Source organism: Microtus ochrogaster, chromosome 7 (genome assembly GCF_000317375.1).
Source record: "Microtus ochrogaster isolate Prairie Vole_2 chromosome 7, MicOch1.0, whole genome shotgun sequence".
In the NCBI taxonomy this organism is placed as follows: domain Eukaryota; kingdom Metazoa; phylum Chordata; class Mammalia; order Rodentia; family Cricetidae; genus Microtus; species Microtus ochrogaster.
In genome coordinates, this window is record NC_022014.1 from 78145353 (window position 1) to 78166984 (window position 21632).

The following is a 21632-nucleotide window of genomic DNA, read 5'->3' on the forward strand; positions in this document are numbered from 1 at the left end:
TGTGCCCTTTCTCAGACACGACCCTTTAAGCACCTTTGGTACGGGTGGGTCTGCTGTAAACTACCTCACATCGGTGGAGACACAAAGGTAGACATTAATAAAATGACTTAGAAAAGCAACCCAGCCAGGCGTGGCGATGCACACCTGCCACTCCAGAGCTCAGAGGTGGAGACAGCAGGATCAGGAACCGTGAGCCACCTGAGATACAAGTGAAACTTTCTCAAGGCCGAAAAGAAGGAAGAAGAGGGGGAGGAAGTGCAGACAGTTGACACAGAGGTTTGGGTCCAACCAGGACTCATTAGCTTGTTTTTATTACTTAATGGTAGTATGTGATTGTGAGCATGATGTGTGTGTGCGTGCGTATGCGTGTATGTGTGTGTGAGCATGATGTGTGTGTACATGTGTGTGTGAACATGATGTGTGTATGTGTGTGTGAGCATGATGTGTGTGTGCATGTGTGTGTTGAGGCACACATGTGGCTACCAGAGCACAGAGTCAGCTCTCTTTCCACCTGTTCATGACTTCCAAGGATCATCTTGGTTTCTCAGAGTTGCAAGCACTTTACCCCCTGAGCCATCTTGCTGGTCCAACTTCAGCCACTAAAGAAAATTTAAAAATTAATTTTTCTAGAAGAAAGAAATCATGCTAAGAACTTTGGACAATAAGGGCCAGAGAGATGACTCAGCTGACAAAGGTGTCTACCACCAAGCCTGACCCCCTGAGTTCAACCCCAGGGAACAGCATGGTGGAAGGAGAGAAGGAATTCACTTGGAGGAAGAAGGGAAGCGATGCCTGTCAATTATTCTGTGCCCTCCACACATACGTGCCATAACGTGTGCAGGCGTGTGCACACACACATACACACACACCCAAATAAATAATAAAGTGTAATAACCTTACACAGGTTTAAGGAGGTTGTGGCTTTAAGGGAAAGTAGTCAATGAGGCTTGTCATGAACCACTCAGAGGGCTCTATGATTGCCCAGATTTAAAAAAAAAAAATCTTGACAACCAAAAGGACCAGCACATGTCTGTCATTCCAGCACTCAGGATGCCGATCCAAGAGAACTCCTAAAAGCCCAAGGCCAGCCTGGTCTATATAATGAGTTCTAGGACACAGCTATTTAAGGAGACACTTAAACACACACACACACACACACACACACTCTCTCTCTCTCTCTCTCTCTCCCAGCACAACTGTAAATATATTCTTTCTAGAGGGTTTATTTCTTTTAGTTTGTGTGTATGAGTATTCTGTCTGCAGGTTTATATGTGCAGCACATGCATGGCTGGTGCCCATGGAGATCAGGTCCTCTGGAACTAGAGTTATGGGTGGTTATACACTGCCACAAGGGCTCTGGGAACCCAAACTGGATCCTCTGCAAGAGTAACAAGTGCTCTTAATAACTGATCCAAGTCTCCAGCCCCATCAGTAGGTTGTTGATGGTAAAAAAAGACCAACTGAGAGCAGGCCTAAGCCTGAGTTCCGCTGGGTCTGAAGAGCAGAACTCACACAGTCCACAAGGGTCAAAGTATCACAGTGAGAGAAGCAAGACCCACAGGCTTCTTCACACTGTAAAGGAAAAGGGGACCCGAGATGAAAGGATTGTGTCTTCTGTGTCCTCTAGGAAGTGAACCAAGGCATGCAGGCTCCTCTAGCCGATTCTCTCTAGGAAGTACATCGTGAAGCCTGGGGAAGTTCAATGCGAGATGCAAATTAACTAAGCCACTGTTCACAAGAAATTAAACGGTGCTCTTCAATCCAGGAGGAAACGAAAGCCCAGCTGAGTTTCATTTGGGAGGTAGAGGATGAAGAGCCCTCGTCAGGAAAGGTCCAAAGTCAACATCACACAGGCAATGCCATGTTCAACCCCCTCTGAGACTGATTCCGTCCCATGCCAGTCAGAGCCCCTAAGTGACTGGGGTGCACGAACCTGAGGCGTGGACAGCATCTCTGTCTTTATGAACGCAGATGAAGGTTGCCTCTCTTAAGACCTCCAGCGACTGTCTTCAGAAAGTGGCTATTGTCGACCTGGAAACCAAGGCCTTTGTCTTCTCATCCCTGCCTTTGAGTTGGGTGGGCACAGTCTCGTACCTCATGGGTACTTCTCTCATGTGCTTCATGGTTCCCTTTGAAACATTTCCTCCAGGTTCCCAGGCTTGGTTCTCACTCCGCTTCCTCTCAGACTGACCTCCCAGGGGAGAGTGACCTTTGTCCTGTTTCCTCTCTCTAGGGCACTGTCCTCTCCAAGGGTTTGCTTCAGGGCATGCTGTGGACTCTTCCCAAGGCTCCCCCTAAGTATCCTGGTCTTGCTTTCCACACCTGGGGCTTTGTGGACTACCACACGTGGGAGATCCATCATGTTGTCTGTCCGAGGAACAGACACCAAAATGAGATGTGGAAGAATGTTATTGAGGGAAACACCTATATGGCCCATGAGGTAGGAGCCAGGGAAGCCAGAGAAATGTTAGGCTCTGACAAAGGTCAGAATTCCAAGGGCAGAGGTCCTCAAGCTAAAGTCCCTGTTAACAGAGTCTGGTGTCCCCCAGGAACAAGTCAGACACAGTGTCCCTGCCATATTCTGCCTTTGCTTCATAACTGTCCATGGGCCATGTGACCCCGGTGCAAACACAGCAATGATGGTTCTCAAAGCAGAACAGCAGGCTCACCATGTCAGAGAAGCCTGGGGATGGGAGGGAACCCATATGGCATGTTCTCATGGCTGTCTCGGGCGCTCATGGACCTGGTTTGGCATAGTTTTCCTCTATACCCTGTGCCGTTTGTTTGTTTGTTTGTTTGTTTCGAGACAAGGTTTCTCTGTGTAGCCCTGGCTGTCCCAGAACTCTCTCTGTAGACCAGGCTGGCCTTGAACTCACAGAGATCCACAGCCTCCTGAGTGCTGGGATTAAAGGTGTGCATCACCACCACCCGGCCACACTGAGCCTTTTCCAGTGATTTCAATAAAAAAAAAATCAAGAAGTGTGCATGGGGTGTATACCTCTAGTTCTAAGAGCCTCTGTCTGTGCAGTGGGTATGTGTGTGTAAATGAGGGTGGGTAACATGCCACAGTGTGAGCCGGGCGGTGGTGGCACACGCCTTTAATCCCAGCACTCAGGAGGCAGAGGCAGGCGGATCTCTGTGAGTTCGAGACCAGCCTGGTCTACAGAGCTAGTTCCAGGACAGGCTCCAAAGCCACAGAGAAACCCTGTCTCAAAAAACCAAAAAACCAAAAAAAAAAAAAAACATGCCACAGTGTGTGTGTAGAGGTCAAAGGGCATCTTGCTAGAGTTTGTCTATCCTTCTATTAGGCAGGTATCAGGGATTGAACTCAGGTTGCTATCAGGCTTGATGACAGTCATCTCTGCCTGCTGAGCCATCTCATCAGCCCTGTCTCTGTGATTTTATATTTGTGTTTGTGTATTATATATGTCTGTCTGTCTGTCTATCTCTGTGTACTGGTTAGATGTATGTGTCTGTATTTTTATGTGTGTGTGTGCTGTTTGTGTACTACACATGTGTGTGTGTTCAGAAAGAATCCCCTCCTGCAGTCACAACTAAGCCACCTGGAGCCCTCATCCCATCTCCGTTGCTGCTTTTCAGACCATCCTGGTCGGTGACAGTGGCGTTGGGAAGACATCTCTACTGGTTCAGTTCGACCAGGGAAAGTTCATCCCTGGCTCCTTCTCAGCCACCGTGGGCATCGGGTTCACAGTAAGTACTCACCGGCTCTGCCAGCTCTGGAGCCCCTGTATGTGTGTCAGGGTGCCAGCCAGAAAGAGGTGGGTGATTATATGAATAAGTGAGAAGAATCCCACTAAACAGACTATTTCCAGAGATACAGACAAGTTGATGTGGACCGGTTAGGGTTGGGCTTTGGCCCTGGGTGGTGTGGAGGCTCCGTTTTACTCTGAGCCTACAGACCAACAAAACAGGGTATCTGGGTATATGTGCTCAGGTCCACCCAGCGGCTGCAAAGGTTCTGGAAGGGCAGGAAATGACAAATGACGGTATAGAATGTGTGAACCTGCTTGGCCACATGGGTTGGGAGTCAGTAGGCAAGAGCTGAGTCTGGTTTTTAGCTCTTGGTCTCTCTGGGGACACAGCACTGGGTGATTGAGTGAGTACCTAATTAGAAACTGGGGTCCAGCTCCTTTGCCCACAGTTCTCCACAGTCTAGCAGCTCTGCTCTGCCACACACCTTCACCTCCCTTACATGACTAGGCCTGAAGGTACTCTCTGATCCCCTTGGATTCTTGGAAAGGCCTTCCAGAAGGCTTTGCCCCTTTCTCATGCTGCTGAGTCTCCAAAACCCTAGTATCTGAGACAGGGAGATAAGGTGTCATGTCTTGGGCACTGTGGGGGTTTGAAAACCTCTAGACAGGACTAAAGAGATAGCTCAGCTGTTAAGAGCTGACCTGTTAAGACCTCTATCAGAGGTTCTGAGTTCAATCCCCAGCAACAACATGGTGGCTCACAACCATCTGTAACGAGATCTGGTGCCCTCTTCTGGCTAGTAGGCATACATGCAGACAGAACACTATATATAATAAATAAATACAAGTATTTTAAAAGGAAAAAGAAAACCTCTAGACAAACCAAAGCACGGGGACTATGAGGTCACATTTGAGACTAGGACATACCATGCTACACTGGTGAAAAGAGAGGGAAAGAGACCCCAAAAAGGGCTTCCCCAAAAGGTCAGAGGGAGGAAGGCAAGAGTTCAAACTGGACACAGCTGCAGGTGGCTGCCCAGGAGGTGAGCGGGAATGGAGAGTGGCCCAGCCTGTGACTGTAGGAGCTGAAAACCCCTCCACCCAAGCACTCTCAAGGGGAAGGCAGAACAAAGTAGGGGTGCAACCCCTAAGGCCAAGGCTATTTAGACAACCCCCCAGGCTTCGGATCACCCTGTCTGGAAGGAAGGCAGATGTCTCTGTGCCGGGGATGTCAGACTTCCCTCGCGGTCACACCCACATCTTTTCACTTCTCCTTGACCTGACTTGGAGAGCAGAGAGAGTAGGTAATCCCAGGTCTGAAAATTCTAATATGCATCCAAACAAGTCACAGAGGTATCGTCTCTGAGTGTGGCTACTAGTTTGGAAAGAAAACTAAGGCAAATCTATGAACAAGAAGAAAGAATTTAGTCAGAGAGAGAAATCCAAGCAGCAGAGCCAGGGTGGGAGACGGCTCCTGCTGACCTTAGGGTAGTTTTTACATCCTCTGCAGAGGCCAGCACTGGCAGCTTGAGCGAAGCCTGAGTTTGGAGACACTTGGGTCAAGGGCAGGACCTTGAACCACAAACAAGCACAACTGTGTTCCACAGCTGAGACCCAAATCCAGAGAAAGTCCCTCTGGTGACAGCGGGCAGGATAACCACATGTGACATGAACCGACATGAACCCCATGTGACAGAAACCACACAGAGGAAGTGTGATGGAGTCCGGCCACAGCTCGATTGTGACAATACCTATTCCCCTTACTAATGTTCTGTTTAGTGCCAGGAACTGTCCACCCCCTCCTGGTCCAGCCCCCTGCCCAAAATAGCAGGATCTTCACACAGCAGCTACTCTCCCACATCCTGCTAGGCAAGGACGCTGAAGGACGTTGGGTGTCCTTCAAATACTGGTCCCTAGAGACACTGGTTATAAAATCCTTGATTACTGACCTACCACTCAGTGTGATGTTTTTAATTATTATTATTATTTTATGTGCATGGCTGTTTTATGCCTGGTGCCCATGAGACCAGAAGAAGGATTCCCTGGACAGCTGTGGGCTGCCAAGTGAGTTCTGTGAATCAAACCCAGGTCTTCTGAAAGAGCTGACAGAGCTTTTAACCACTGAGCCATCTCAAGTTACAACTGAGAGGTTTTTTTAAGCATATAGAATAATTTGCAAATGCCTTGGGCCTGGGCTTGGATTCCAGAGTAATGATAACTGAAGCAGAAGAGGCCACCAAGCTCTTGCCGGCCCTGCTCAGAAGGCTGGATGCAGGGTGGCCCTGCTCAGAAGGCTGGATGCAGGGTGGCCCTGCTCAGAAGGCTGGATGCAGGGTGGCCCTGCTCAGAAGGCTGGATGCAGGGTGGTTATAAGGGAGGGAAGGGCACACAGAATGGGATTACCTTCACTGAGAAAATTCCAGGTCTTTGACCTTTCAGGGATAGAGCTGACGCCTCTCAAATCCTGGTATCCCCCAAATTCCCTATCACAAGCCCTCTTGGGCTGGCTGCAGAGTCCTGCTGCTGGTTTTACTGCAGTGCTGACATCAACAGGATTCATGGTGGCGTTAGTCAGATACTCCGTCTTTTCTAGTGTTCTGATATAAAACTCTAGACTTCTTTTAAATGGTACCAGTCTCTTTGGGAGCCCTACCTTTGCTAGCCCCTGTTTTTCATAGGCTTTTATAACCAAACTGCAGAATTTTTAAGACTTTCTCTTCAGCTTTTTGCTCTTGAGCCTCACTATAAACCTGGCTACAGGCAGCTGGTGATAGCTACGCCACAGCCTAAATGCTGAAGGGCCTTAAGACTTCCACCACTGGGTTAATTTGCCTCCTACTTTTAAACTCAGCCCTCTACTAAGTCTGAGGACCCAGGTAAAATGTTAAAAAGTTCTTAGCATGATTGTAACATGAATGGCTCATAGTCCAACCCACTCTTCCCCCGCAAAAAAAAATCCTCATTCCCATCTGAAACCTGTTGAACACTATTGTTCACATTTTTATAATAATCATTTTGGCCTTTAAAGTACCCATCCCAATCACCTATTGAGGTCAGTTTATAGTACTCTGGGGCCTTTTCTATCCCACATGTCCAAACTCTTCCAAAGTCCCCCTGCAAACCAGTTCCAAAGGCAAAGACTCCCACTCCTGGTACTAATTTAATGCATTAGACCTTTTTTTTTTTATCACTTTAGTTGTAAAAAGCTGCCACAAACAACTCCAGGAAAGGTCTGTTTGAGCTCACAATACCATAGCTTCTTTTCGTGGTCCTTGGCTCTGTTGATTCTGGGCTCACAATGAGACAGAACATCAGAGCTACTCATCTGAGAGAGATCAAGTATAACTTTAAAGTATAAACCTGGGACCTACTTTCTCCAGCTAGGACCCAACTCTTAAAAACTCTACCATCTCCCAAAATAACGCCACTGGCTGGGGACCAGGCATTCTCTAAAAAGAAACTTATACAAGGATATTTCATATTCAAACCGTAAAACATTAACCTTTCCAATCAACCCCTGCCCCATAGCAGCCAGATCTTCCTTGTGACATCTTGTCTTTATTCTCCCCAGTTTTACCTAAACAACGTTGTGAATTTTATCTCCACAACCTTCCTCTGTCTCTCTCCCATCATCTCACTATGGCCTGTTAAATCGCCTTCGTTGTCTGGTCAAAGTAGCACACCACTGAGGTTGATAGTTCTCAACACTCATTTGGTGTGTGTAAAAACCTGCAGAGGCTGTTTGGGTAGGATCAGGATAGGGAAACAGAGTCTGCATTTTTGATACGACCTGGGAGCTGTGTTGAGGGTGATCTATGTGCCACGGTTTGCAAAACCCAAATATCAACCCTGTTACCCCAGCCTCTACCCTAGTCTCCCCTCACATCTGGACCCTACAGTCACTGTGCTATGTGGTCGACAGCCCTGGGGTTCTCTTCGGTCCACCGGCATGTCTGGGAGGAACCCTACTGTTCCTCCAAACAGAGGAAGGTGGCTGTGTCATTGGCCCAGCCTCTAGCAGGAAGGCTGCGTGAGTGCGTGAGCTGTGACCTGTAACACAATAGGGCTTCTGATTGGAGGGTAATACAGTGTGTCCGTGCGTTTCACAACTGGGGTGCTTGAGGGTGATGTGGGCATCTGGTAAGGTATCTTAGGGTATCTATTGCTGTGAAGAGACACCATGACCACAGCAACTCTTATAAAAGAAAACATTTCATTGAAGAAGCAGTTTACAGCTTCAGAGGTTCAGTCCATTATCATCATTGCATGGATCATGGCATCACGCATGCAGGCATAGAGAAATCTACACCTTGATCCAAAAGCAACTGGAAGCAAACTGTCTCACTGAGTGTGTCTTAAGCACCTATGAGACCTCAAAGCATGCCTCCACAATGACACATTTCCTCCAACAAGGCCACACCTCCTAATAGTGACCCCACAACTCCCTTTGGGGACCATTTTCTTTCAAGCCAGCACCACACAACAAGAGGGGTGTGGTCAGTTTGAGGACACGTGAGCGTTGATGTGTCCTATGTGTTCTTCGTGTAAAGCCAGGTGTGACTGCGGTGACAGACACACAACTGCTTAGAGTGAGGTGAGGTGTGTCTGCGAGCCGAGCAAGATGTTGTACGCTTGTGCTATGATGTCACATGGTCTGTGACATGCAGTGTGTGTTTGTGATAGGAAGGTTGTATGTTAGGGGATGATGTGAGCTGTGCATTTGAGGGATGTCAGGGTAACAGAGAGTGGCCGTGGTGTGATGTGAAGTGTGAGCCGCTATGGGAGAGACCCAGGCGGCAGGGCATGTACACAGTACCAGAGCAGAGGCTGGAAAGCCTGAGTGTTGTGTTCTAGATCATTCCCTCTCCTGAAGGCCACATCTAATGAGCCCCTCCCTGCCTTTTAGTGAGCCCCTTTTCTACACAGCTCCATTCTACACAGCCCTTCCTGCTTCTGACTTCCTTAGGACTGCCCTTGAACACATATCCCGGGGACAATGCATGATTTATGCATACTTCACTACCTGTGTGCTGCAGCCCAGGGACCATAACCCAGAGGTCCCAACAAGCATTGCCTAGAAAAAGAACTGCACTCTCCCCAGTTCTCTGTACAAATGCTTTTATCTCTGCCATCTTTTGAGATACCCGGTGTGCTCCGTGCCAAATCTACCCTGCTAAAAAGAGTGTAACCCATGACCTACTTCCTCCAGCTGAGCCCCAACTCCTGGAGCTTCTACCTCCTCCCAAAATAATACGGAGCCAATGACGCAAACCGAAGTCCCAAACCAAGGTGTCAGGAGGCTCATGTTAGAATTCTCCCTACTGCTTCCCAGCTTTTGTTAGCCCCGGGCACTCTTCATGTTTCTGTCTTCACCACTGTCTTTCCCCATCCGCTCTCAGACTTTCTCATAACACCGGTCATATTGACTTAGGGGCTTGTCTCAGAGCCTAGCCTGTCGCTGTGTTAAAATACGCTGCAGTCATTTATTAAGAAAGGAAGTCTGAGGGTTGGAGAGATGGCTCAGCAGTTAAGAGCATTGGCAGCTCTTCCGGAGGTCCTGAGTTCAATTCCCTGCAACCACACCGCAGCTCACAGCCATCTATAATGGGATCTGATGCCCTCTTCTGGCAGGCAGGTTTACATGCAGATACAGCACTCATACATAAAATAAATAAAATATATTTAAATATAAACAAACACACATATATGAAAGAAATATATAATGTACATTGTATAATATATATATATATATATATAAAAGTCGGGTTATATTCCATCATGGAGGGGAAGCCCAGCAGGACTTGAGGAGGCAGCTGGTAACATTGCAGCCACAGACAAGCAGCAGAAAGCAGTGCGTGTTTGGACTCACCTGGCTTCCTCTCTCTTAGGCCACCCTCCTCTTGGCTGGGTCTTCCCATCCATTGATTAGTTGACCTAATCAAGATAAATCCTTCACAGGGATGCCCAAAGATCCATCTCCCAAGTGATTCTAGGGCCTGCCAAGTTGATGATGGATACTAACCAGCACAGGGCCCCTATTCCAGTATGACCCTCTAACGTTCTTGGCACATTCTGGGTACCAGTACCTGAGGCAAGAGCTTATCTCCTGGGGGACACAACGTCACCTATAACATTAGTTTCCTGGGGAAGGTGAGCAAGGGGCAAGCCAGTTTCCCTCTCCAACTCTCACCTCGACAAGGTCACCTCCATCCACACTCCGGGCTCTTTTATCAGCTTCCATGAAATCGTTCCTGCTGATGTCCACAGCCAGTGCCCGGGTCTATAGTCACCCCAAAAAACAAGCATTGACCTTGTCCCTCACTCTCCTCACCTGAAAAGTTTAGGGGTCTACTTCCTATACTCCTCACCCAGTCCCTCGTCCAGTTTTCTTGTATACAACATTGGGATGAGGATGATTGACCCACAGGCCCCTGAGCTCTGGTCTGGGCAATCCCAGATTCTCCATATCCTGTGTCATCTGGAGCTGCAGGGCTCCTGGACTGTGCTGGAAAGTGCACCAAACAACCCCCAAGTTCATGTGGCACCCACTTGATGGCCAGGGTTGGGTCTCACCTGAATAAGGCTGGCCCTACCTTGCCCCCTTGGAAAGAAGGGCTGCAAAAGTCCACCTTTGAGAGTGTTCCCACGGTGGGGCATTAGGGACTTGGGACTCATTTCTCCCAGCAAATCAGGGAGAAGTGAGAGAGGATGCACCATAAAGGGCTCGAAGTGTTAGCACCACCCAGGAGTTCCCCGGATGATGATGGCACAGTGCCAATGCGCACCCAGAAGCTGCTCCCCAGATGGCACAGTGCCAGTGTGCACCCAGGAGTTCCCCCAGATGACACAGCGCCAATGCGCTCCAAAGTTGCATGTCGATGAACAAAAGTAGACTCAGATGAGCTAGATCTGGTGTCCATCAGCAAAAACTGAACTGCTATTCCAGCACTCGGGAGGCAGAGGCAGGCGGATGTCTGTGAGTTCAAGGCCAGCTTGGTCTACAGAGTGAGTTCCAGGACAGCCCGGGCTGTTACACAGAGAAACCCTGCCTCGAAAAACAAAACAAAACAAGACAAACAAGCAAAAAAAAAAAAAGGAACTGTTTAGATGCTAGCCTCAGCAGCTCGCGGTCAAACACTGCTCAAGAGCGGTCCCAGCCTCCTTCTCGCAGGTAAGTGAGCTCGGGATCGGCAGCTGGCTGGAGCTCGGCCGCCCCCTGCTGGTCATGCTACACACCACAGCAGGAAACCAGGCGCCACACCTTCCGCAGCTAGCTGGATCTCCCGGGTCAGCTGCCTCGATGGCAACCTAACCTCGCCGCTGTGACTTTAGGGACTTGTCCTGTACCTGGACTCTTTCGCTGCTGTTAAGAGCACTAAACTAGGCTAATGTCTCTCAGGAGACCCACCAGTCCCTCGGGCACGCATTCTGCAAGTCCTGGACACCCTAGCTGGCGTCGTCGAGGGGTGGCGGGACGGAGGGAGGAGCCTATCAGGGTCCGAACCGGTTGGTGGAAGGGGAGGAAGGAGTGGGCGGAGCTTAGTGCCAGGGCGGTTCCGCGCTCTCCGTCGCTCGCAGCGAGCCCGGCTCACCTCTGACTGTCCGGGGACATGACTGGCACGCCCGGAGCTGCTACCACCAGGGATGGAGAAGCCCCCGAGCGCTCCCCACCCTGCAGTCCGAACTACGATCTCACGGGCAAGGTGGGTGGGCGTTGCGCCCAGTGCTGGGGACCCCCAGGTCGGGCCTGAGGGATACCCCTTCTGGTGTCCTTTGCCATAGGACCCCGTCCTTCCCTGTCTACTCCCCTCTCCAGAAGTGTCTAGATTGAGCTCAATCGTCCCGGGTCAGCTGGGTCTGGGTCTAGAGCATAACCCCTGAGCCCATCTCGGTCTCTGGAGATCTAGGCTGACCTCGGAGGGCGTGGGGCAAGACAGAGCAGAAAGACTTAGACTCCTCACCCTGTGGACAACCACCCAGTTCTTTTCTGTCACACTTTGGAAGTGCTAGGAAATGGGGACTCCTTGAAAGACGCAGATGCCTGCGGAGGCATCTCAAGGTTAATGCCCTTTTTGAGCTAAGCCTCAAAGAGTGACACCTGTCACCCATTTTCCTTTTTTTATTATTTTTTTAAATTTATTTATTTATTAAAGATTTCTGTCTCTTCCCCGCCCCACTCAGCAGCAAATGCCACCCTTTCCTTCCCCACTGCCTCCAGACCAGCCTCTTCCCAACAGTATGGTAGCATCTTCCCTACCCCCTACGCTGTGTGTAGCCAGCCCACACGATGTCCACTTGGCAATACTTAGAAGCTGAGAAAGGCACAACAGTTAGTGACAGTGGCCCACCCTCCCTCCTCTGATGGCTCTAAAGGCAGTTCTCTGGGGTGCACCTTCTGCGGGAATGTCCTGTACAAATGCTGGTGGGAAAAGCATGGACACTAGCCTGCCCCCACCTCGCTCGCTCCTCTGTGTCCTTGGAGTAAGCAAGTACAAGAAACCCTAAAAGGAGATGCTGAGCCAGCCCCGGCGGCAGCTTGCGCTCTTCCTCTGCAGTAGGTTAGAACTAAGTGAGAGTTGTGCTAAGTGGAGCTGCCGCCTGCTCTTGAAGGACACAAGCCTCTTTCAGCGTCTCGATGCCTCCCCATCCCCAGGTCTCACTCTCACTAGGAGCCTCAGGTCCCCACCCCCAGGGTTTCAGGGGAAGCCAGTCTGCCAGCCTGCCCACCCAGAGCCGTTGAGATAGGCGTCCTGTGTGGGCTTGTGGCAGGAAATGGGGCCCTGCGTCTTCAGGGGAGGGGGAGCTGCTGATGGCCAGCCCCCAGGCTGATGAGGGAGGGGATCTTCTGACCTCCTTGCCAGGCGGGCCTGCTGAGCTGTTTACCTAAGAGGTGGCAAGGCTGAGCAGCTGTTTGTGTTTGGTGGATTTGACTGGCTGGGTGGACTGGCTGCATGGTTTGCTCAAGGCAGCTGTGATCTGTAAAGTAAACAGGTACCAGTGTTAGCCCCCTCTCCTCTCTGGGGTTGGGGCCCCCGGAGCCATCGGAGTGCCTGGCCAGCAAAGTAGCTAACCCCCACCCTGCCAAGGCTTGACCTAGTCCTGAATCTGAAGGTGTAGGAGTTCTTGGGTCTCTGGCATGCATTACCCATGCCAGGGCCACTCTTCTCTGAGTCCTGAGTGGTTCACATCAACTTTGTTGACCCTAGACATTGACAAAGTCTAGCAAGGCCTCAAAGGAATGTGCCTGCCAGGCGGTGGTGGCGCACGCCTTTAATCCCAGCACTCAGGAGGCAGAGGCAGGCGGATCTCTGTGAGTTCGAGACCAGCCTGGTCTACAAGAGCTAGTCCAGGACAGGCTCCAAAGCTACAGAGAAACCCTGTCTTGAAAAAAAAAAAAAGAAAAAAAAAAAAGGAATGTGCCTTCCACGTCCCACCTATTAGGACGGGCAAACTGCAGAAGGAAAAAAAAAATTAAGGAATTTCCCCAAATGCACACAGTAAGCTTTTAATAGTATAAGAATCCTTTCCGCTCAGGCCCACCCCCACATCCTTCCACCAAAGTCAACTATTAGACCCCACAGCCTTGTATCTGTAGAAGGAAAGCTTTTTGGTTCCACCATCAAGTTCAAAGAGCCCAGTAATTCTCCCTTTATTGACAGTCTAACCAGGCAATTGGGAAGATTCCGGCTTTGAGTCTACACTTCCATCCAAGATGGCTGAGCAAAGAGATTAAAGAGATTCCCCCAGACAGGGTCTCACTATTTAGCCTTGGCTAGCCCTCAAACTCACTGGCCTAGAACTCAGATATCTGCCCACCTCTGCCTCTCAAATGCTGGGATGAAGGCACCGGGATACCCTACCCATCCATCAAGTCTTGCTAGGCTCCTGGGGGAGAGGACCTTTTCCTGTGCAGGAGCCCCACCTGCCTGTGTGCACCTACGTGCACACTCAGAAGGGCAAGGTCTGCACTGCTCAGCAATGGGCAAATGTATGCCCAAGGCATAGGCCAACGTAATGGGATCTGGAAGCATGTTCGGAGGTCTCGGCTTGGCTTTGAGGACACTGGCTAGTACAAGAGGCTCAGAGGGAGAAGCTGGGAGGCTGAGGCAAGGATACTGGCTAGTACAAGAGGCTCAGAGGGAGAAGCTGGGGGGCTGAGGCAAGGGGAATGGAGGAGAGAAGCAGGGCAAGAGTAGGGGCAGGATCACCGGAAGCACACACTCCTCTGTCCTGCTGACGTCCTTCTCTGGGACATTCTTCTCTGGAATCCCAGAAGACCCCTTCTCCTCCCCAGCCGCCGTTAACTGCCTCTGCCCCCATCTCCTAGGTGATGCTTCTGGGAGACTCGGGCGTCGGCAAAACCTGTTTCCTGATCCAATTCAAAGACGGGGCCTTCCTGTCCGGAACCTTCATAGCCACCGTCGGCATAGACTTCAGGGTGAGGTGGCTGCAGGCTCCTTCTGCAGCAAGCTCAGGTTCAAGAAGGGTGCCCTCTCCTTGTCTTTGACTCCTGAGGGCACCAGGGGCTTACTGCCTGGGAGACCTCAGAGGTACTCCCGCCAGGACCACAGAGGCGCCAGGTCAAAGGAGTCTGGGTAGGGTTGGCGTCTTGTTCACCTTATTCTCTGCTCTTGGATAGCGTCCCTGAAAAGGTAGTCTCATTTCATGGTCTAAGTCCTGAGAACCCCTGGCTCATAGTCATCTGAGTTGGGCCCCTGTCAAGGTCAGTTTTCAAGAAGCAATTACCAGGAAGCTGAAGGGCTGGGTCCTCCTGATGACTCTAAGGTCTCTATCTATCAGCCTATCAGCGTGCAAGCATGACTCTAAGGTCTCTATCTATCAGCCTATCAGCGTACAAGCATGACTCTAAGGTCTCTATCTATCAGCCTATCAGCGTGCAAGCATGACTCTAAGGTCTCTATCTATCAGCCTATCAGCGTACAAGCAGGACCACTGGTACTGTACACCTATGAATCCCAGAGGGCTAGGGTCTAACCCCAGCAGGCAGGCCTGCGGAAGCTTTGTGCCTCTCCCAGTGGATGGAGTGCTGAGGCTACACAGAAAGGATTATGGGTAACTGGAGGAAAGACATCTTGCAGAACAAGGCTCTGAAGGCCTCAGGGTATAAACGGGTGTCTCATCTCTAAAGGTGAACTCTGGGAGACAGGGACTGAAGTGGAGAAGGGTCACATCCTCCCACACACTTCCTTTGCTGCCTGCTGAGTTCAACAAAGATCTAGGCACGGGCCGGGCGGGGAGATGGCTCAGCCAGCGGTTAAGAACACCTGGGCGCTCTTCCAGAGGTCCTGAGTCCCAGCAACCCCATGGTGGCTCACAGCGAACTAGGCAGGTTTGAAGGTTCCCCTTGCTCGACTGAGTTATGAGAACAAGGAACGGAGGAATCTTGTCCCCGCTGCTCTACCTGGGTGATCTGCCTGAAGATGTCTCAGGCTCACCACACCGCCTACAGGCCTGGAGCGAGACCAGTACAGGGTGTTGACAGACCTTGGGGGCCAGCCAACATCCCCTCCCCACCCTCTGCCCTTTTCTCTTTCAGAACAAGGTGGTGACAGTGGATGGCGCCAGGGTGAAGCTTCAGGTGAGAGCAGTGCCTGGGAGGGGGGAGGGGCTTGCACTTTGCTTCTCAACCTGAACCACAGGCCTACAGCCCTGCCCTCAGTCTGGGGTAACTTCCTGTGGGGCCCATGAGAGGAAACTGCTTTTCTTTGTTTGATATCTGTAGAAAAAGCAGTTCCCAGGCACCCTTTCTCCTATCAAAGGCAACTCAAAATGCCCTCAACTAGGCTTAGCCTCCCTTGTTGCCCTCCCCCCCTGCCCCCCCCCCATTTTCCGAGTCTCTACTGCTCTAAGCACCCCAACCTCTGGACTGGAGAAGGTAGAGGGTGTAAGACCCAAGAAACACCACTGATGTCATTAGATGCAAGGGGGCCTGTGGGATCCCACAGAAAGAAACAGCCTTCCCCCCACCTCCACCCACCCACACAGACACCTCTCACACCACAGCAGAAGTCCTCCAGTCAGCAGCTAGCCCTGCTCCTTCCCACCTCTCTGTCTTCCTAGATCTGGGACACGGCAGGACAGGAACGCTTCCGCAGTGTGACCCACGCGTATTACCGAGATGCTCAGGGTAAGACTTGGTCCTCTGTCCTGTCCCCGCTCTGCGGCCCTTCTGCTGATGCCCTGATCTCCTCTATCTGTCCCCCTCCAGCCTTGCTCCTGTTGTATGACATCACCAACAAATCTTCTTTTGACAACATCAGGGTAGGTCCTCCCCTCCCAAGGCCCTTCCCCCACCCCAACAACCCTGCCTGTCGTGAGCAGCCAGAATAGGGCCTCTGCAGGACCAGAGTGCTTCAATTCTGTCAAAACAGCTAAAGCATAGAACCTGTCACCCTTGAAAAACACTCAGTGGTGACTGGGCATTTCATTGCCGTGTAGGCATGGAACCAAGCAGGCTGATGTGCCCTATGTTGACGGTATAGCCCTGCCTGTGTTCATGAGTGTGTTTTATATCAAAGTGTTCAGAACAGTCCCAGCTCCACCCTCCCTGGACAATTCTCCACATGGACCCAGGGGAAAACCCAAGCAGAAAACTCCACATGCATCCAGGCCAAGTTGCAACTCAAGAAGACAGAGTGGCTATGTCCTCACAGCCGAACCACTGGAGAACAGAGGCCATAGCCAGCAAATACAAGTGTGACTCTGGGCACAACACTGGAGAGAGGTTTTATGTGCTTCTAGACCTTGAGGGCTGGTTACCAAAAAGCAAACGGAGGGGCTTAGACAGACAGCTATGAAAGGACAGAAACTGCATGGTACTGCCACTTCCAAGCCTATCCTCAGGGCAGACATCACTAATCGAGCTCAGTACTTTTTGGTCAGAAAGACAATATGAAAATAAAACCCAGGGCCTTGTATATTAAAGACAAGTATTTCTCTACTGTATAACATCCCCAGCCGAGCTCAGCCATCTCCACCCCCCACCCCTCCAGTTCCTGTTTGTTGCTGTTGTTGGGTTGTTTCGTTTTGAGGCAGGGTCTAGGTACATGGCTCAGGCTGGCCTCCAACTCTGTGCCCTGCCTCTGTGCAGGAAGGAGAAGCCTCTGTTGCCACACCTGGCCGATCCCATTGCCTTTGATTACTGACCCCTTTTTTGGTTTGAGACTCCCAACAGAGCCCTCTAGGAGAAGAATCCCCCGGTCCTTGGCTCGGCTCAGCTTCCCTTCTCCCACAGGCCTGGCTCACCGAGATTCACGAGTATGCCCAGAGAGATGTGGTGATCATGCTGCTAGGCAACAAGGTGAGTGGCTCTGCGGCAGAGCCAATGCACTCTGACCCTCTTCTCCCGCTGCTGCTTCAGCCCCACCCCCACCCAGCCCACAGCCACCTAAACCCATCTAGCAGGGGACCCCTCCAGTGTGGGAGTCAGACATGTCTCGTGACATCTGCCTGTCCCACCCCAAAGTTTCGCTAGTAGCCCCTTCCACCAACAGCCTCAACTGCTGCCAGTGAGCTGCCAGGTGACTCAACTGCCAGTCGTCGCTAGATCATTATGGACAGGTCAAAGGTCAGGGGTTAAGTACAAAATGTTTAACTCAGCTGCTGTCACCCGATGACGCTGGGTCACCACACCCTTTGCTAGTATCACACACCTCCCCCAAGTGCTCAGGGCGTGCAGTGGGGGACACAGCCTGAGCAACGGTGAAGCAGAAATCCTGGCCCCAGGCCAATCACACCTGCCTGCAGTCCCTCAGGCTACCAGAAGAGGGCGGGCAGTGCTTGCTCCTGGGGCAAAAGATGGGCTTCCTGGGGTCAAGGCTTCCTTTCCCCGGAGTTGATTGACTGACCCACATGGGCTTGACAGGCGGATGTAAGCAGCGAAAGGGTGATCCGTTCTGAGGATGGAGAGACACTAGCCAGGGTAAGTGACTGCCAATGGGGTTGGGGGAATGGTGAGGGAGGCCATAGCAGGCCCTGAGAACACTCTCTCCCCGGCAGGAGTATGGTGTTCCCTTCATGGAGACCAGTGCCAAGACTGGCATGAATGTGGAGCTGGCCTTTTTGGCCATTGCCAAGTGAGAGCTGAGTGGGGCAGTGGGGGGGGGGGGGGCGAGGGACCCTGGGTTGGGGTGGAGGCAATCTGGGAAGCCAGTAGGGTGGGGAGGGGGGTTGTTAGGGAATGCCTGGCTCTACATTCCCAGCTTAGCACATCATTCTTCCTGTTCTAGGGAACTGAAATATCGGGCGGGCAGGCAGCCTGATGAGCCCAGCTTCCAGATCCGAGACTACGTGGAGTCTCAGAAGAAGCGCCCCAGCTGCTGCTCCTTTGTGTGACTCTAACAGCAGACTCTAAGGGACTAAGAGGAGGCCCAGAGACCCTTGGGAATGCAGTTATAACTGCCAAGCCAACTAGGAGAGAGCTTGGGGTTCAGTGGGCAGCCCTGGCCAGGGAGGTAGCTGCCACCCTCGTTTCTCTAGCTTCCCTGTGTCATGGGAAGGTTAAAATACTCGTATTTTATTTTAATATATATAAACTAATACCAAAAAGGGCACCAGTGTGCCACCCTACCCCCCAAAAGACAAAATAGGTAGAGACTTGGTGGTCCTTCTGCCTTTTTGGACTGGGTTCTAAAAGACTGGACCCCCCTCCTAGCATGGGTGTTACTACACCAGCATGGGACCAGAGGACACCGAAGTACTGCTAAGGTGTAGGAACTGGTTGTGACCCTGTTACCATCCTCACTAGGGAGGCTAGGGAGACTTCTCTTCCTCCAGCTCCCCAGGGGACAGCCTTTCCCAATAGGAAAGGCCTTAGTGCTGGGAGCTAGCCCAATGCCTTAGAAAAGACAAAAGTGGAGATGGGGGGAGGGGCTGTAAGAAGAATAGCAGTTATGTGGCTGGCCTCTGCTCAGCTACCTCTGGCCCTCCTCACCCTCCTTCTGGAAGCATGCCCCTTTTTCTCTAGCACACAAGCACAGTGGGGTACCTGAAAACATCACATTCTATCCTCTGGACCTTACATCCCAGGGGACACCCCACCATCCCATGGGAATCTCTCTCATCAGCTTTCTGCCTGGGTTCCTAGATGTCAGAGGTCAGAGCCAGGAAAAAGCTTTCCTTCCTTCCCAGTCCTGTGACAAGGTGGACAGCACCACAGCTATTTAAGGCAGAGGTAAGAGCCAGATAAAGAATTCGCTGGCTCCTAGAATGGGTGGGAGGCAGAACTGAACAACCCCACCGTCCAATTTTTCTCATTAAGTCCCAGCTCTCTGTCTCCTCCCTGCTCTTTCCTTTAACTTCAGACCAATACTAGGGCCAAAACTGTTTTATCTCCACTTCTACTAAATCAGGCTAAAGGGTGGGAAGCTGTCCACTTCCGGGTGAACCAATGTACTATGTGTGTGTGTGGGGGGGGAGTTTGGTCAAGCTTTTGGTATGGAGAAGGGCAGTAAGGAGGTCCTATAGGCCTGAGGCCATATGTCTCCCAAAGGCCTGACCCTACCCTTAGGAAGTGGGAGGTGTGCAGATCCATGACCCACAGGCACCTTTACTGCAGCTCTGTAGGCTGGGCAGTGACTGGGACTCCTATAAAGTGTACATTGCACATTTCTGAGGTTACTGCATTTACTTTCAAGGCAGAAATCTTGCCCTTCTAGCAGAGTCAGCACTCTAAACTTGGGTTGATAAGGAAGCCCTCTGGGACCTCTCATGGGCAGATCAAGGAGGAGCCTGGGCTTGCCTTGTCTCTTCTGGGACTCTTAGCAGGTTACAGGAACTCCAGTCCCCATAGCTCTGGGTCTCCGGCATTTGTGTTTTTCAGAATTAAATTGCAGTATTTTGGAAAGTATACCCTAATGTTTTTCCTGTTTGTTCCCAGAGGAAAGAGGGATCATGTTGGGAGAGGTTGTTGCTTGGTATGTTGTGGGAAATTGTTACCCAGTGCCCAAATCATTCTAGCCTCATTCTTCAGGGTCCTCAGAGGCTCACCTCACCCTTAACTGACTGCCCTCCCCCAGACCAGAGCCTCTGCAGGCCAGAGGGAACTGGACCGCTTATCTCACAGTCCAAGTCATTTTCTTTCTCTGTTGAAAAAAGCCAGGCCTCCATTCCCACTAGAGTGACTCCTGAGATTGACTACCTAGCTGTCTCTCGCCCCGCCCTCTCTCCCTAGCCAAAGGCTGCTGCCAAAACCAAGCCTTTTATTCATTATTTATTGATCTACCCTCAGGCCGGCCTGTCTTCCAGGTGGGCTGTACGAATCCTTGGTCTATCTGCCCCGCCCTATGCGTTCCTCGAAGGGGTCAGAGCCCAAACCTTCTCTGTACGCCTAGTCCTGGGATAGCGGCGTGACTCCACAAGTAGAAACTTTGTTACTTAAACAACCCCGCTCCAGAGTTATTTTGTTACAGTTACCCTGTTACAGTGTTACTGTGTTACAGAAGACATCCGTCCCGTTCTTAAACGGGCGTCGGGGAGGGGGAGGAGTGAGTGGGGGTGTGTGGGATGGTTTCCCCGACAACTGTTGCTCCCCTCCTTCCCCCCACTTCGAGCCAAGCTGTGCAACAGGCTTTGGTTGACGGCGGTTAAAGCATTGAGGATCCTTTACCCCGAGACTGACTCTTCTAAATCCGCCTCCACGGCGTGGAAACCAGAGCGCAGCCCGCGAGGCCCCTGGGCTCAGTACCTGGAATCCGGCCCCGGCCCTGGCCCCGGCCCCGCCCCATCGACCCAACTCCGCACTTGGTAACAAACACTTCCACTTCCTGGGCTCTCTTTTCTTCTCCCGCTGCGGGGAGCCGCGCCGAGTGCAAGCCACACCCCGCCGTTCTGATTGGCCAGATTTGTTCACCCCGCCCAATAGCTCGAGTTAATGGCTTCTGATTGGGCCACGGTGATTCACACCCACGGCACAGCCCCGCCCCCTGCTTTAGGAGCTGGGGCGGGCTCTGGAACGCTCAGACACCGCGCAGGGCGGGGATTGGCTCCCTCCCTTCCTGTGCGTTCGCTACCGCGGTTCCTGGGACACCTGCTCACTGTCCCCAGTGAGGTGCTCAGCTCCCGACTCGAGCTCCGCGGAGCGGGAAGAAAGGCCGTGCGTCCCCGGCCTTCGACAGGAACCGCGCTGAGCGTTCGCAGGGCAAGATGAGCGTGATCGCGGCAGCCGGGGAGCCTCTACCCCGGCTCTGCTGCCTGGAGAAGGGACCGAACGGCTACGGCTTCCACCTGCACGGGGAGAAGGGCAAGGTGGGCCAGTTTATTCGACTGGTGGAGCCCGGCTCGCCGGCCGAGAAGTCAGGGCTGCTGGCCGGGGACCGATTGGTGGAGGTGAACGGCGAGAATGTGGAGACGGAGACGCATCAGCAGGTGGTGAGCCGCATCCGCGCGGCGCTCAACTCTGTGCGCCTGCTGGTGGTCGACCCCGCGACGGACGAGCATCTCAAGAAGCTGGGCGTCTCGATCCGGGAGGACCTACTGCGCACCCAGAAGTCCGAAGAAGCCAAGCAGCCGGTCGCCACTGTCGCGCAGGAGACTGGAGAACAGGCCGAAAAGAGCCACCTGGAGCGGGTAAGTGCGGGCTGAGCTGTGTATGGGACTGGGATTCCGGAGAAACTTGGGCGCCCCGGACGTCCAGCACTTTCTGAAACTCGAGCAGCGAGGAGGAAACGGCTTCCGCCCTCTGACCCGAAGCGATCGCTGTTCCTGAGGCTTCGGACTCCGACCCGCGACCCCGTAGCCTTGTCCGTGTTCGCCTGCACTTTCGGTTCCCTTGAACTTTGGGGAGCTGTCGCAAAAGAATTCAGTCCCCTTCTCGGCTCCCATTACTTGAATTCTGACCCCCATCCTGGACTCCCTGGAGCCTTTTCCTGGGCTGCCCTTGTCTACAGCTAAGCTTAACTC

General features: G+C 52.0%; 2 protein-coding genes across 4 annotated transcripts in view; both read left to right on the forward strand.

The window, feature by feature from the left end:
• Rab37 (RAB37, member RAS oncogene family) overlaps positions 1-20114 on the forward strand; it is a 68933-nt gene extending 48819 nt beyond the window's left edge. Inside the window, exons 1-9 of one of the 3 annotated variants that reach the window (XM_005350692.3) lie at positions 11278-11416; positions 14041-14151; positions 15271-15312; positions 15795-15861; positions 15943-15995; positions 16969-17034; positions 17599-17655; positions 17733-17809; positions 17963-20114. In XM_005350692.3, coding sequence (XP_005350749.1) covers positions 11324-11416; positions 14041-14151; positions 15271-15312; positions 15795-15861; positions 15943-15995; positions 16969-17034; positions 17599-17655; positions 17733-17809; positions 17963-18068 — 672 coding nt within the window. In that variant the 5' untranslated portion in view covers positions 11278-11323 and the 3' untranslated portion in view covers positions 18069-20114. Of the gene's footprint in view, positions 1-3600; positions 3712-11277; positions 11417-14040; positions 14152-15270; positions 15313-15794; positions 15862-15942; positions 15996-16968; positions 17035-17598; positions 17656-17732; positions 17810-17962 lie in introns of those variants that run through there. The other 2 variants (XM_005350693.3, XM_026780907.1) reach the window with 2 other exon arrangements.
• A 576-nt stretch (positions 20115-20690) lies between these two features.
• Positions 20691-21632, forward strand: part of Slc9a3r1 (SLC9A3 regulator 1) — a 17645-nt gene continuing 16703 nt past the window's right edge. The window contains exon 1 of the mRNA XM_005350696.2: positions 20691-21299. Coding sequence (XP_005350753.1) covers positions 20877-21299 — 423 coding nt within the window. The 5' untranslated portion in view covers positions 20691-20876. The remainder of the gene's footprint in view (positions 21300-21632) is intronic.